This window comes from Stigmatopora nigra, chromosome 2 (assembly GCF_051989575.1).
Source record: "Stigmatopora nigra isolate UIUO_SnigA chromosome 2, RoL_Snig_1.1, whole genome shotgun sequence".
In the NCBI taxonomy this organism is placed as follows: Eukaryota; Metazoa; Chordata; class Actinopteri; order Syngnathiformes; family Syngnathidae; genus Stigmatopora; species Stigmatopora nigra.
In genome coordinates, this window is record NC_135509.1 from 19,066,948 (window position 1) to 19,082,500 (window position 15,553).

The 15,553-nt window shown below is 40.2% G+C and overlaps 1 protein-coding gene across 2 annotated transcripts in view; it reads left to right on the plus strand.

Annotated features, from left to right (window-relative positions):
* cmip (c-Maf inducing protein) overlaps positions 1-15,553 on the plus strand; it is a 46,044-nt gene that overhangs the window by 28,728 nt on the left and 1,763 nt on the right. For both annotated transcript variants that reach the window (XM_077742004.1, XM_077742011.1), the window contains 10 exons: positions 2,075-2,140; positions 4,111-4,137; positions 4,222-4,378; positions 4,467-4,583; positions 5,952-6,092; positions 8,683-8,730; positions 8,824-8,970; positions 9,937-10,042; positions 10,163-10,233; positions 12,628-15,553. The exon at positions 12,628-15,553 is cut by the window's right edge and continues 1,763 nt beyond it. In XM_077742004.1, the coding sequence (XP_077598130.1) occupies positions 2,075-2,140; positions 4,111-4,137; positions 4,222-4,378; positions 4,467-4,583; positions 5,952-6,092; positions 8,683-8,730; positions 8,824-8,970; positions 9,937-10,042; positions 10,163-10,233; positions 12,628-12,681 (934 nt within the window). In that variant the 3' untranslated portion in view covers positions 12,682-15,553. The remainder of the gene's footprint in view (positions 1-2,074; positions 2,141-4,110; positions 4,138-4,221; positions 4,379-4,466; positions 4,584-5,951; positions 6,093-8,682; positions 8,731-8,823; positions 8,971-9,936; positions 10,043-10,162; positions 10,234-12,627) is intronic.

The following is a 15,553-nucleotide window of genomic DNA, read 5'->3' on the forward strand; positions in this document are numbered from 1 at the left end:
TAAGTACCATTGTTTAAAAAAGGTTGGGAAATACTCAGCTACATCATTTCAGGCATAGTTTGAAAGGTAGGCTGATTGAGTACTCTAAATTGCCCCTAGATATGAGTGTGAGTGTGAATGGTTGTCCATCTCCTCGTGCCTTATGATCGGCTGGCCATCGATTCACGGTGTCCTTTGCCTCTGGCCTGAAGTCAGTTGGAAGCATAAAGCCGTTCAGAAAATGAATTAGTGAAAAAAAACAACCAAATCCAATATTTTGACTTATCTGATGCTAAATAAGGAGCCAAAATATTTGAAAGAGGTTTGTTGTCTTTTCTATGATAATGGATATATTGACAGGTGAGGTGAGAAAGGAATTTCCTTGGAATATGATGCTTGTCGATGATATTGTGATGTGCGGTAAGACCAGGGAGCAATTAGAAGAGAACGGAGAAAGGTTGAGGTCTGTTCCAGAAATCAGAGGAATGAAGGTGAGCAGGAGCAAAACAGAATAAATGTGTACAAATGAGAAGATCCCACGAGAAACAGTGAAGTTATAAAGAATAGATATAAAGAAACTAGAGGACTTCGCCTACCCAGTTTCAACAGTGCAGGGTGATGGAGAATGTGGTCAGGATGAGAAAATCTGTGTGCAGGCAACCTATAAAGGCTGGAGGAAATACAAGATAATAAGAGGGACAGTGTAGGTTAGAAGTTTTGGTGACACGAGTAGAAAAGAGATATCGGTTAAAGGATGTTGAGGATGGACCTTGCGGGGAACAGGGCTAAATGTTGACCGAAGACAAGATACATGGATGTAGTAAGGGAGTATTTGAAAGTGGCTGGTATGGGGGAGGATGATTTTGGGGCAAGCCAAAAGTCTAGTAGTAGTACTTTGTCTAATACAGTGTTCCCTCGCTTATTGCGGGTAATGGGGACCGGGACCACCCGCGATAAGTGAATTTCCGCGAAGTAAGGATTCCCTTCAAAAATGCTTAATTTGAATTTAATTCCAAAAAATATATATATATATATTTTTTTATCCCCCTGTATACAGTACACCATATAGAATACGGGTAGAGAGAGTTCCATGTGCCTCACACAACTACCAACTAAACCCTTTAAAATTTGTTAAAGTGTTCCAATTTTGCATGAAAGATGTGAGGAAACACAAAAATTAGAGAAAATTATTAGGAAATGATTTAATGTCTTAAAATAAATAATCCACATGAAAATTTGCCGTGCCGCTAAAATATGGTGTGTGTGTGTGTGTGTGTGTGTGTGTGTGTGTGTGTGTGTGTGTGTGTGTGTGTGTGTGAAAGAGAAAAAAATATGGGCCACGTTGCATTTAGACAGTTTATTTACTTAATAAGGGGAATTCAAAATAAAATAATGGATAAGAAAATTCATTTACTTTTTGGGGGATTTCGTAACTTTGATCTTTTTTGTATCTCGAGTCACTCATTTCCATATTAAACATTTTGTAACCTGAAACTTTAGTTCCTAGAGGCATTCGTAAGTAGAGGTATGACTGTATATGAAAAACAAAAATGTGTTGTGCTTAAATGACTGGGGAAAAAAACTTGCCAGATTTGAACATCGGAGTACAAAGTTTTCATGCAGTACTTTTTTAATTCATACATCAATGTTGTTAAACAAACAATCTAACAGTAGCTGTTTTAGGAAAGATAGAACTTATGTATTAAGGTTATCAGTGTATGTACATTAAATGTCAAAAATGTCAATTACATTCAGTGATGGTGACATAGGTATGCCAGAAGAATTTGAGTGAAATGAGTCGGACTGTGAGGAATTTGATCGCACAATGGGAAAGTTGAGTCACAGTCAAGTGTGTGATTTCCTTCCAACATAAACTAGGCTGTCTAATTTGTTAACTGAAAAAAACTTAGTATTACTTCACTCCATGTAATGTCATATATAATACCTGTCAAGTCAGCAGTGTGGTCTCACATTACTTATTTAGATAGTTTTTGTTAATCCGCACCTTTTCTTTTTGTGTCATACTTATCCAACCATCAATGCTTAGTTTCCTCTATCTCCCTTTAATCAATCATTCTTTGTGTGTGTGCATCAGGTCGGATTATGAGGACTGGAGACCTGCGCTGGCCAGCCTTTTGCAGCCCATTCCTTTTCCAAAAGAGTGAGTTGTCACACACTTGAAAACTGGCACTTCATTGCATTGTTGCCCAATTAATTTTACCGAAATGTTAAAAAAAAAACTGCCAGATTTGAGTGCAAAATTTGTCTACTTCACCATTTTACCTTTTAAGGTACAAATATCATTAAATTCTTTTCAAACCAAAGAAGAATTACAAAAGATTTGTCCTCGTTAAATTTTCTTTAAATTAACTCATCATATTTTATAGAAATGAACATCTAAATAAAACTCTTTGGGGGATACATTTTGTCTTAATTTGTATATTCAACATTCTTCATTTAAATTCTCTTGCGTTGGTCCAATCCAATAACTACAATCTAAACATTTTGTTTCAGTCCATCTACAGCCAAACAGGATTACAGTAATCCTTCGATTATCGTGGTTAATGCTGACCAGACATGGCCGCGAAAAAACGCAAAGAAAGGTCACCCCATTAAAAAAAAAAAAAAAAAGTTATTTTTGTATTTTTTACTTTTTTTTACTTCAGTGCTGAGTCCTAGTAGCAAGCAGATGACAGAAAAGTGGCTTCCGTTTGCGAGTTTCAGTGTGGATTTTGACATTTTTATGAAATTTTAAAAATGTATTTATTTACGCATTTATTTATTTTTTACTTAAGTGCGGAGTTCTCTAGCAAGTGGAAGACAGGGCAGTGGTCTCCGCTTGCTAGTTTCAGCGTGGATATTCACATTTTATGAACTTACCCAAAAAATAATTAGTAAAAGAAAGAAAAAAAACGTGATGTCGTGAAGCCACAATATTCAAGGGATTCAAGGAACAGTATGCACTCCAACCAACAATGTACTCAATTTTTACACCAATTTTTCATGAATCTTTACCTTTGAAAAGGTAAATCAAAGGCTTTCATTCTACCGTTGGAAAACCTACCTGTTGGATTCTTCTGGGAGCTAAATGCTGACGTGCTTGAAGTCCCTCAACACTGTCTCCTGCCCCACAGGGCGTAAACTGGAGAGTTCATAACTTCTTACCCAGAGATCCTATTATAACATCCCTTAAGATGCCCCAAGCCATTTATGACCTTAAAATTCCCCAAGCCATTTATGACGAAAACAAAAATTGACACATTCATTAAGCTTTATTGTTGTCTGCAACACCGGCATTAGATATAAAGTAATTTACCTGTGCCGTTGTTGCTCTTTGGCAACTCAAGGCGTCATTAGGAAAAAAATACTCCCTTGAAACCTGTAGCTCAGGATGCAATTAGTCTATCACTAAACACACTGATGATAAACAAGATTTTTTAATGCACAACTAGTGGAAGCACAATCTGAATGTTGATGTTGTTTGACTTTGTAGATGTTTAAAAATGAGTTTACATACCATATGTGTCATGAATTAATTTTAGTCTTGTCATAAACTTAACCGATGTAGTGTTTTGCTCTAACTACCATACCAAATTAATAACAGAATTTAAAAAAACATTAGGAAAAGGCTCTTGCTGATTGTAGCATACCAAAGTTTCTTCTTAGCTTTCTTCTCCATTTGCTCAGAAACTTGCTTTTACTATTATTCTCTACGGATTACAAAAAATGATTATGGAATGTTATTACCGTAACTGTATGAATTTTTTAAAAATCCTATTTTCTTCCAAAGATAACTCAACTTTTCTGCGCCTGAATTATTGTTTTATGTAATTTCCAGAGAAAGTTACTTGATCTTGTATGACATTCTGTATGATTCAAATTTTGCTTTTCTTATAATGGCATTGTAATAACCAGTTAAACACACCCTCTGACATTTTGTTGACTGCTCCCTCCAAGATAAAGTAACAAAGGAAAGCTGTGTCATCAGTAGCAATGTAGTACTCAAAAGAAGAGCAGTCCAGACCACAGGAAAGCAATGATGTCATGAGATGAATATACGCTAAACATTTCTAAATATTTAACAATGGTTCCAGAAAGACACTGACATGTAATTTGTTCTTTTTTTTTTAGGGCGCTTGCACATGCCAAATTTACCAAGTAAGCATCTCATTTTCATCAACTGTGACTGGATCGGAAAATATTGCTTTCAGTTTACCAGGTTGTGTATCCCTATCAAAACAGGGAACTGAAGTATGTCATTCAGAGGTTTGCAGAGGACCCGAGGCAGGAGGTCCATTCCTGCTTACTGAGCGTGCGTTCAGGCAAAGATGGCTGGTTTCAGCTGTATAGTCCAGGAGGGGTGGCCTGTGATGATGATGGAGAACTGTTTGCCAGTATGGTGCGTCTCCAGACTCTTCTATAGCATTTATGTTCTTAAATATCTTTTACTTATTGATTCTGATTGGTTTCATATTTCTCCTCCTCAGGTTCATATCCTGATGGGTTCCTGTTATAAGACAAAGAAGTTCCTCTTCTCTTTGGCAGAGAACAAGCTTGGCCCATGCATGCTATTGGCTTTGCGTGGGAATCAGACAATGGTGGAGGTTTGTCAATGTTCACATTCAATTAAAAAGACAGATCTTATGTGAAAGATGGTTGCTCAAAGTAATGGCAAATTACACCTCTGATACTGAAGAAAATAATGTTTAAATCCAAAATATGGCACCGATTGAAAGTATGAATGATGAATGATATTAGTTACCTTACGTACCCACGTGTAAGACGTGCACACGTATAAGCCGCACCCTTAAAATTGCTGAACTTTATAATTTCTCGTATAAGCCGCCGCCTGATCAACAATTTTCACCTGCAAACGCCACACAGGTGGACAGGACCTGGATTCAAACCCAGGACCCAAGAGCTGTGAGGCCGACACGCTAACCACTCGCACAACCGGGCCAAGACCAATAATTCATACTGACACAATATTTAAAGTACACCTTTTTTTTTGCGGGCGGCCCGGTGACCGAGTGGTTAGCGCATTGGTGTTGTGGGTTCGATCCGAGGTCAGTCCTGACTGTGTGAAGTTTGAATGTTCTCCCAAGTATGTCCGATTTCCTCCCACATTCCAAAAACATGCAGGGTAGGCTGGTTGAACAGTCTAAATTGCCCCTACGTATGAGTGTGAGAATGAATGGTTGTTCATCTCCTTGTTCCCTGGAATTAGTTTGCCACCTATTCAAGGTGCACCCTGGCTGGTGCCTAAAGTTAGCTGGGATAGGTTCCAGCACCCCCTGGCACCCTTGTGAGGATAATCAGTTCAGAAAGTGAATAAATGAATATTATGTTTTGGACGTTACGGTAGTCTGTGGTTAGCATGTCTCCCCCAGAGTTCTGAGATCATCCTTATCCTCCCAGATAACTATGTTTAAAAGGCAGGGCACACTCTGAATTGTGGCCAGCTAATTGCAGGGCACAAGGAGACAGACAACCATTTAAACTTACAGTTATACCTATGGCCAATTTAGAGTGTCCAAGAGAGTAGCCGGAGAGAACATGCAAACCCCACACAGGGAGACTCGTCTGGGATGGAACCATCAACCCCAGCACTATGAGGTTGATGCACTTAACCACTCGCCCGCCGGGCCACCTGTCACTTCATTGCTGACTGATTTTACTGTTTTGTTGCACTCCATGTAGTATTGGTAAGGCCATCAGTAGGGCAATTGCAGTGACTTTGTTCCTCATTTCTTCACCAATGAATATTATTAAAGAATCAAATGCTCACTAGTTGACATAGTTGCACATGTCCCGTGTCCATATAATACATTTTACTTTTAAATCCTCATTTCAAACCTTGTCTCTCAGTTCTCTGATGCAACAATATGTTTTATTTGTATTAACTTCTTGACCATGGTGGGAGTCTGCACATTAAATCACTAAGAATAATATCGACATTTGTGTTTGCACAGATTCTGTGTCTGATGTTAGAGTACAACATCATAGAGAACAAGGACACCCAGCTGCAGATCATCTCTACTTTGGAAAGTACCCAGGTGGGCCTTCGGATGTATGAACAGCTCTGTGATCGACAGCGAGAACTCAAAGAACTGGTGAGTTTCTATATCTTATGCACATACTTTTAAGACATACAGTAAGTACATGCACGTCTACTTTTCCAAAAGCTTTCTAAAGTACATTGCTGTTTACTTCTTTTGGTGCCGTATTGTCCTTAAATTTTGGTTTCTGGGGCCAAACGGTTGGGGAAAACAATATCATCTTAAAAAGACATCGAGTAGCAAAAATACGGCGAACGTTAAATCCACATTTCTTTTTGCAAGAATGCATCTTTTACAACTGCCCCTAGTGGTAAGATGTACCAGGGAGTCGCAACTACCACAGCAGAAAAATTAGGGTAATGAGGAGCCAGTGCAAAATCCAACCACTGCAAGTACCATTCAATGATAATTTATTTACAACCAAGTCCACCAAAAACCTGGACTACGGGAAAACATAGGGGAAGCAAAAGATACTAAAGTGGCACCCTCAAATAAAAAAGGTGAAAAAAAACACCCCCAGTTCAAATGAACACCCCCAAAAATACAGGAAATAAGTCCTAAGGGTGCCACTATCAGAACTGATGTAATAAAAGTCTAGACAGGGGAATAAACTATGTGTATAATTGCAACCAACTATATATACCCTGGGGTGTCTAAACTTATCACAAGTCCCCCTATGCAGCCCAAAATAATTAACTTTATCAACATAAATACTCAATATATCAAAGAATCGCGTGCTTACAATATAAAGTGAGGCTGGGGCAAACAAAACTTATTTAACTTTAGACAATTGGTGCCTTCTAAAGAAAAGTAAGGACTCCACTGTCTTAGCAACTGCGTGTACATACACAATGAATGGTGCTGCAACAGTAGGATCATTAATTCTTAGCAGTTCTTAGCAGTACGGTGCAGGCCCTTCCATCTACATAGAGAGCTAACAATTGTCATTGTAACGGCTGTTTACATCCCCCCGGATGCTAACTTTAGCACGGCACTTGGCTTCCTGCTAGCGGCTGTAAACAAACCGCAGCCTGACCACCCCGACAGTCTTTATTGTCGCTGGTGACTTCAACAAAGCATGTTTAAAGAATGTTCTGCCTAAGTTTATCCAGTACTTGAAGTGTCACACCAGAGGAGAGAAAATTCTAGACCATGTTTATTCTAATATCAAACATGCTTATAGAGCCACACCCCTCCCTCACCTTGCTGGACATTCTTACTGACAAACTCTCCCACCTTGGACTATCCTTTTCCATCTGCTGGTGGATAAAGAACTTCTTAACCACCCAACCACAAACTATTAGACTTGGTCCCCATCTCTCTTCCTCCATTACACTGAGCACTGGCTCCCCTCAAGGCTGTGTACGGAGTTCTCTTCTGTACTCCCTGTACACATACAACTGTACACCACCCACTAGTCTAACTCCATCATCAAATTTGCGGATGACACCAATGTGGTCGGACTCATCTCAGGGGGGATGGGTCTGCTTACAGCGATGAGGTCAACAAACTGTCTTCGTGGTGTTTGTTGAACAATCTCACACTAAACACCACAAAAACTGAAGAAATAATCCTGAACTTTCGCAAACGCAGACAGATCTGGCCCCACTCCTCATAAATGGAGTATGCGTAGGCAGGGTCCAGTCCTTCAAATTCCTGGGGGGCCACGTCACGGACATTTCTGCTGGTCTACCAACACCACGACAGTGGTGTAGAAGGCCCAGAAATTTCCTAAGGGAACTCAAGAGGAACAACTTGGACACGAAGCTTCTGGTAATCGACTATAGAGCCACTGTGAAGAGCATCCTGGCAGACACTACAGGTCTCACAAAGCATGGGCAAATAGACTTAAGGACAGTTTTTTTTCCACAGCCATCAGGACTCTGAACCTGCGTTAGCATGATACACAATTCCTTCTGTGCAAAAACTTTGGGGTGCGCAATAACAATGTGCAATATCTTAGAATGTGCAATATTTTAGAATTCACCTAGCCGGGATGTGACTTTTTATACTTTTATATTACTATTTATATATTTTTTTATTGGGAAAACGCACGTTGTGCAGTATCACCACCAATTTCGTTATATGCAGCTGTGTATGATGACAAAAAGCTTTTGATTTGATTTGAAGAGGTTCATGTATTACACCGCAGCTTCCGGGGCCAACTTCCTGCTTCGCCATACGCATTGATGAGCCAGCTCAGTCATCCGTACACTAATGTTTTTCGGTTATTTTGTGCTTAATATCGATTGTCATCATACGTCCTTTCCTGTCATTGCACCGGTTGCTTTGGATCCATTGTATTTCCCTTAATTCTGCACTGACTAATTCAACAACAACAAATAACCCGGGAAAAAAAGCAAGGCTCCGCCCAGTGCTCGTAGACATCTTTGCACGAGCGAGATGCGGCGAGAGTCAGTGCTGTGAAATCATAAGTAACAGGCTGGCCAATTGGCTGTCTCAAATGCTCGTAACTTGAATTTTGTCTCGTATCTCAAGGTAAATATTTGCACAGAATTTTACTTCTATCTCAAATTCCTCGTATGTTGGGGCACTCGTTTGTTGAGGTATTACTGTATACACATCCTCTATTGTTTGAAATTTTCTTGTACTCAGACCATTTTCTTCCTCCGTTTCTTCTCAGCAAAGAAAAGGAGGCCCCACCCGCCTGACTCTACCCTCCAAGTCTACTGTGAGATAACCTAAGCTCCTCAATCCCTTTTGTTCACTACCCTCCATCTTCATATATGCAAAGCGTAATTAATAAACCATTTGTTATGTTCAGGATGCGGACCTGGCTTGCCTGTTAAGTTCAGGTTCTTTTGGAAACTTGGAAAATCTCAGTCTGGCCTTCACCAATGTCACCAGTGCCTGTGCCGAGCAGCTCATCAAGCTGCCTTCGCTCAAACAACTTAACTTGTGGTCAACTCAGGTACACAATCGTGCACAGCCATAAAATCTACGCCATTTTGAATTTTTAAATTGGATTATTTTTTTCATTTAACTTTTTTAAGGTACAGTTTTACTGTTTACATTTTTCCATTATGTATTTAAGGAGTACAAACTCAGACTTTCTTTCAACACCTAATGAAAATGTAAAAAAAAAATAAAAATACATTGATTTTGTGTACAAGTACCATTTTCAATTTGGGGAAATTATCTAATTATTATGTAATTTATGTTGTGTGAATGCAAACGTAAAGCCTGTTGAGAAAAGAGACATGAACACCAATGAGGCAGAGATAGATTATGGTGTTTAGAGAGCTGAAGAGTAGTGAGTTCAGTGTCACAAAGTGAGAGCTATAGAAGACTTGACAGACGCTGATTTTTACAAAGAGGAAATAAAGCAACGATACGGCAGTTGCAGATGTTGAGAGTGATGGAATATATAGGTGTTGTGACTACAATTCCAACACTGGAAAAACAGCCTGCCTAGTCATATGGGTGTGCATGTGTTTAATTTATGACTTTGAAGATAATATTAAATAAACGTTCATTCAGCATGTTAAATAAACCAATCCCTTTACAAAATTGCAGCTTGTGATGTCAGGGATATGGCAATTGTAGTCTCTTGTCATGATTTAGTCTATAATGCTTATAAAGTGTGATTTAATGGTGTGGGAAATTGTGTGTGTATGTGTGTGTGTGTTAAGATTCTCTCACTACGTTTGTCCAAACCGTGCAACGTAGAGAGTTGAATTTTTTTATGGTGGCCAGCATTTCTTCACCTTCTCTAAGTGTGTAAACTCAATCTTTTATTTGTTAAACACCCATTTTTCAAAAGACTTTTTTTTTTTCAAATAGCGCAACAATTGTCTTTTGGTTTTGCCGGGCCTCCCTGCTTGTAGACAATAAAAATAATTTGCTAAATACAGTAAAATGCCCTGTCTTTCCACAGTTTGGGGATGCAGGACTGCGGTTGTTGTCAGAGCACCTGGCCTGCCTTCAGGTGTTGAACCTGTGTGAGACGCCTGTCACTGATGCTGGTTTACTGGCATTAAGCTGTAAGTAAATGCACTTATGGGCAGATATCACATACAATACTAAATGCCAATATATTTTGTTATGAATTAAGTAAGACCCTTTTGGAATGTTAACCATTCAACAAATTCTGCTTGTTTCAGCCATGAAGAGTTTGTGTAGTCTCAACATGAACAGCACCAAGCTTACAGCTGACACATATGAGGACCTCAAGGTAGCTACAACACAAATGACTGACGTTTTCAACAGGTTTTGTTTTACATCATAAAAGGAATGCATTATTTGGCATATTAATTGTTAATTCATTTGTACTCAGCTTGCTCCCATTTTTCAGCACTTATTTTCAAACAGCTTTTATGTTTTTAGAAGAAAATCATTATTTATTATAAAATCACACCCTCTTTAAAGTATACCTGTGAGCGCCTGGTGGCTGGGCTTATATCAATGGGGCACAAAAAGACGATGTGTGTTCCTCTTCACATGAACTCACCACCCTTGTGAAAGCCCAAAGAGGTCGGGTGCGTCGACAGTTGGATGGCAGCCAAAGGAGGGATACTTGGTGGTCCGATCCCCGACTGTAGAAACTGGCTCTTGGGTTGTGGAATGTCACCTCTCTGGTTGGAAAAGAGCCTGAGCTAGTACATGAGGTTGAGAAATTCTTGCTCAAAGTAGTCGGGCTCACCTCTACGCACAGCTTGGGTTCCGGTACCATTCCTCTCGAGGGGGGTTACACACTCTTCCACTCTGGAGTTGCTCATCCTGAGAGGCGCCGAGCGGGTGTGAGCATTTTTATTGCCCCCCAGCTCGGTGCCTTTATGTTGGGGTTTACTCCGGTGGACGAGAGGGTAGCATCCATCCATCTTCGGGTGGAGGGGACGAGACCTGACTGTTGTTTGTGCATTTGCACCAAACAGCAGTTCAGAGTACCGTAATGGAGAAGATGGTCCGCTGGGAGGTCGAATCTCGGATTCAGGAGGACCAGTTTGGTTTTTGTCCTGACAGTGGAACAGTGGATCAGCTCCACACCCTCAGCAGGGTCCTCGGGAGTGCGTGGGAGTTCGCCTAACCAGTCTTCATGTGCTTTGTGGAATTTGAAAGGGCGTTCGACCTTGTCCCCCGGGAAGTCTTGGGGGGGGGGGGGGGGGGGTTAAAATTATGCACACGAGAACAGGACGTTTCGTTCTGTCACCCAGGAACACATAAATTGAAAAACATGTACACACTCAATCTTGATAAATGAGTACTCACAACCAGTCTTCCCTGTTTGAATTGGGGGTCTATCACTGTCATGACATGCACGAGATAATTGGTATGAAAAAGAATCTATCCTCGAGTGTTTTTACTCATTTCAATTGTATACAATATCAATACCGTATCAGAACTTTGCATTATATAACACAAGGTGGAGCCATAATAACAAAAATAGCATTTGCACCTCACAGTCAAATTGAATCAGACGTCTAGCGCCATCAATGGCAGTTGATGGGTTAAATGAGTGCTCTATAAGGGTTAAAAATTATATAATTCAGTGTATCAGAGGCTTGCGTGGAAGTTCTGATCTAACCACTTTAACTGAGGTGTTTGGACATGACAATAATAGTATAAAATGTGGGATGGGCACGGGCGAGGCAAGTTTGTCTATACACACACACGAGAACAGGACGTTTCGTTCTGTCACCCAGGAACACATAAATTAAAAAACATGTACACATACGCCAATAACACAATTTATTGATAATTTTGATATTAGATATTAATGTTCTGACATTGTCAATGCAATGACAAACTCGATCTCTCTCATGATTATAATTTTGAGAGCAAGAGATTACCTGGTTGATAGCTTTCAACAGTAAACTCTCTCTCATGATTATAATTTTGAGAGCGGACGAATCCGGCGATGAACCCTGCGACAAATCATCCATCGACGAAATGTCCGGCGACAAATTGTCCGTCGGTGAAATGTCCGGCGACGAAATGTCTGTTCGACAAACTGTCTGGTGACCAAACATCCATTCGACAAAACGTCCGGGGAAGAAGTGTCTGTCGACAAAATGTCCGGGTACCCATATCACAAGTGGCCAGAGGGATTCTGATTATTCCACACTCAATTGCAACATGCGAAAGTGTGTTTCGGCTGTCAGGAGAATCCGAACAGATTTTCGCAGTTCCATCGCTGCCAATACGCTGGAATCTTTGTGTATAGTCAAAATGGACTTTCAAGAGAGAAAGACTTTGCCATTAACAGAAGTACAGCAAAGAAGAAATCAAGGAGGTAAAGAAAGACACAGTGAACCAGCTGAAAAACCTATATTAATGTGGTGAAAATTTGAATTCAAAAATAAATCATCAACAAATTATACTTTGTTTACTCTTATTTTAATTATGCTGTACATTTTCAATAGTTTGCAAAAACAATATTTCCATTAATGTAAAAACATGATAACAGTTTGATTTCAATTGTCTTATGCTTATTTTTATTTACATTTTATATCGATTTGGCATGAATAACATTCACTCTGGAAATGGGACAAGGGTACTCCTGAAATGTGGTCGGTGGAGGTTGGCAGCTCTGTAATTGTGTGGTTTCACAATCACTTGTTTTTTCCAGGCCAAACTGCCCAACCTGAAAGATGTGGATGTCCGGTACACAGAAGCCTGGTGATCGACTGTGCGTGCTCACACTCTTTGTATGGCTAGTTAGACTCACACAAGAAGCATACCACTTCTGGAAATAGTTCATAACGTTCATCTTTAGATTCTCAGACGGCAAGCATCAGAATCAGCGTCCTTGGACATGCGTAAATACATACGCAATACGTACATATACATAGATACATATTCGTATTTGGAAGATTCCATGTTTTCCAAAAAAGAAAGCTTTATGGACCTTATTGCTCCCCTTGCTACTGCTGTCTGTGAATATTGGAGACTTTTTTGCTTAATAATCAGAAGACATTTAAAGACCTGCTATACTGTAACAAATCGGATATTTTCCACTGTATATCCTTCCTGTAATATGTTGTCATCTGTAATGTGTCTCAATTGGTCCAAATCTAGCTCTGGAGTTTGTTTAATGAAAAAGAGCGAAGCCCCGCTTGGATTTGTTTTCCTTTTTTTAATCTTGTGATGAAATGCTCACATTCCAGCTCTTCTCTGCCCTGATCCAAGATGTAGCTTTTGAAAGACTTATTTTACTTTAAATCACCTCAGCCCATTTTAAATCTCCAGATTTAGTTCCGGGTCCCACTTTCCCAAGACTTGGGTTTGCTGCACACGGTGCTGCCTTTGTGAGTTGTAAGACTGTGCCTGCTCCTCACTTACAAACATACTCCAAGTCAGGACTAAATGTTTTTTTACCAGCTTCTATGAACATATTTTTCCAGGCATCTGCGCATTCATATGTTTAATATGAAGATGAACACCTGGGATGACATTGGAGAAACCTTTTCGGATCTCTGTGGGAGAATTCAGACGTGATAGTGAAACATGTCCCTTTTTAATTTGTCAGTGTACATAACAATCAGCTCCCTTTACTATTTAACATGACTTTTGTGTATCAGTAGCTGGGTGGTCTGGGACTGCCTCTTATTTATAAGCATCTTTTACTCTCTGGGATTTTACCCTTGCAAGATAGATGTAAAGATATCTTTTTTGTGTGATTGTTTTTCACCCGTAACCTGAAAAGCCAATTTAAAATGGATCCTTCTCTATTGTACTATGCCATGGCAGTCAAAGAGATCTTTTAATGTACACCTGTATACGAGACCCATCACCAGCTAAGAGTTTGTATATTTTCATATGCTGTATATTTCGGGCCCTATCGTAGTCTGTTGGGTAGGGAATGAGGACGCTTGCCAAACATCCAATTTATTTTCATGTTGTCAATCCAACATGAGCCTCTTCCGGCAGGCTTGCGAAGCATACTATGTAGAGAGCTACATGTTCAAAGGTACAGCCGGAATTCCCCTACCGAGGTTACACGTCAGACATTTTGTTCCTGCTGTATTTAAATTGGTGATAATTCTAACAATTGTGTGGCGGCCCGGCGGGTTGAGTGGTTAGCACAAGCTCTGGTATGTTGGGTTCAAATCCAGGTCGGTCCACCTGTGTGGAGTTTGCTTGTTCTCCCCAGGCCTGCATGGGTTTTCTCCGGGTACTTCGGTTTCCTCCCACATTCCAAAGATTTGTATGGTAGGCTGATTGGACACTCTAAATTGCCCCTAGGTATGGGTGTGAGTCCGAATGGTTGTCCGTCTGCTTGTGCCCTGCGATTGGCTGGCCACCGATGCGGGGTGTCCCCCGCCTCTGGCCCAAAGTCAGCTGGGATAGGCTCCAGCACCCCCCGCCAGCCTAGTGAGGATAAAGCGGTTCAGAAAATGAATGAATATTGTTTGTCACTGAGATGTTGGGACACAATTCATGTATATATTATTTAGGTGAGTTATAAAGGACATTAAGTTTAAGGCAGGCAACAATTGGAAATAATTGTCCTACTAGATTCCCTCAAAGTGTCGCCAGTATAATAAGGGAACTTTGCGTCCTACCGTGAGCGGCGCTGCCCCACTGTAAGTCAGCCAGTTGTATCTTATATATGCGGCTCCAAATTAAAACATAACAAAACATGTGAACCTTTAAACAAGCACTTTTGCTCAAAATGCTTGTGCTACGTACTATGAAAAAATGTTGAACTTGTAGTAAAATACTGAGAGCTGTGGTTGTCAGAAATTCACTGTTTATGAAATGACAACACCCTAATTGCATGTAAAAATTATGTATCAGTGCTTTAGTTTTTTTTTTTTTACACTTGATCCATACATAACCAGTCTCAATTGTGACATCATGGCACACCTTATCTAGCCCCCCCTTCTCTTAGCCGATATTCAGTACCACAATGTCATGTAGACAGTCAAGCGTGCTGACTACTATGCTAGTTAAAACCAGTTGGAGTAAATGCGTGTGTAGAAAATTGAAGAAAAAAAACGTATACTCTCTGAGAACTAAAAAAAAAAACAGCCTATGACTTAAGCTTGATTGGGCCTTTGGTTGAGTATTCTGGATGCTTGACTGCCATGACATGCCAAATCCCAGTTAGGGTGAGAATGAGAAGGGTAATGGGAAAATGTCCCTCTCGGCTTACAAATGCATACTTTTTACAATTATTTTCTGTAAAACAACATTCATTCATCTGCCCTGTGCATCCTCGCAAGGGTTTCAGGGATTTCTCAAGTCTATCCGGGTGAAAGGCATACTATACCCTAGACTGGTCGCCAGTCAACCGTTGGGCACGTGGAGTGTCACAACCATTCGCACAGTCATACCGCCACTGAGCGGGAATCGATCCCATTCTTGCCCGACCCAAGTCAGGCGAGTGAACACCATCAGGTGTAAAACAACACACACACGCACATAAAAGTCTAAAATTTTCTCTAAAATGTTCGATGCACCTTGTCTGGGCACTAAATTCAATTTTTGTATTGCTCTGACTACTTGAGTGACTGGTTTTATTTCTTGCTGGCATGCTAATTATTGAGATC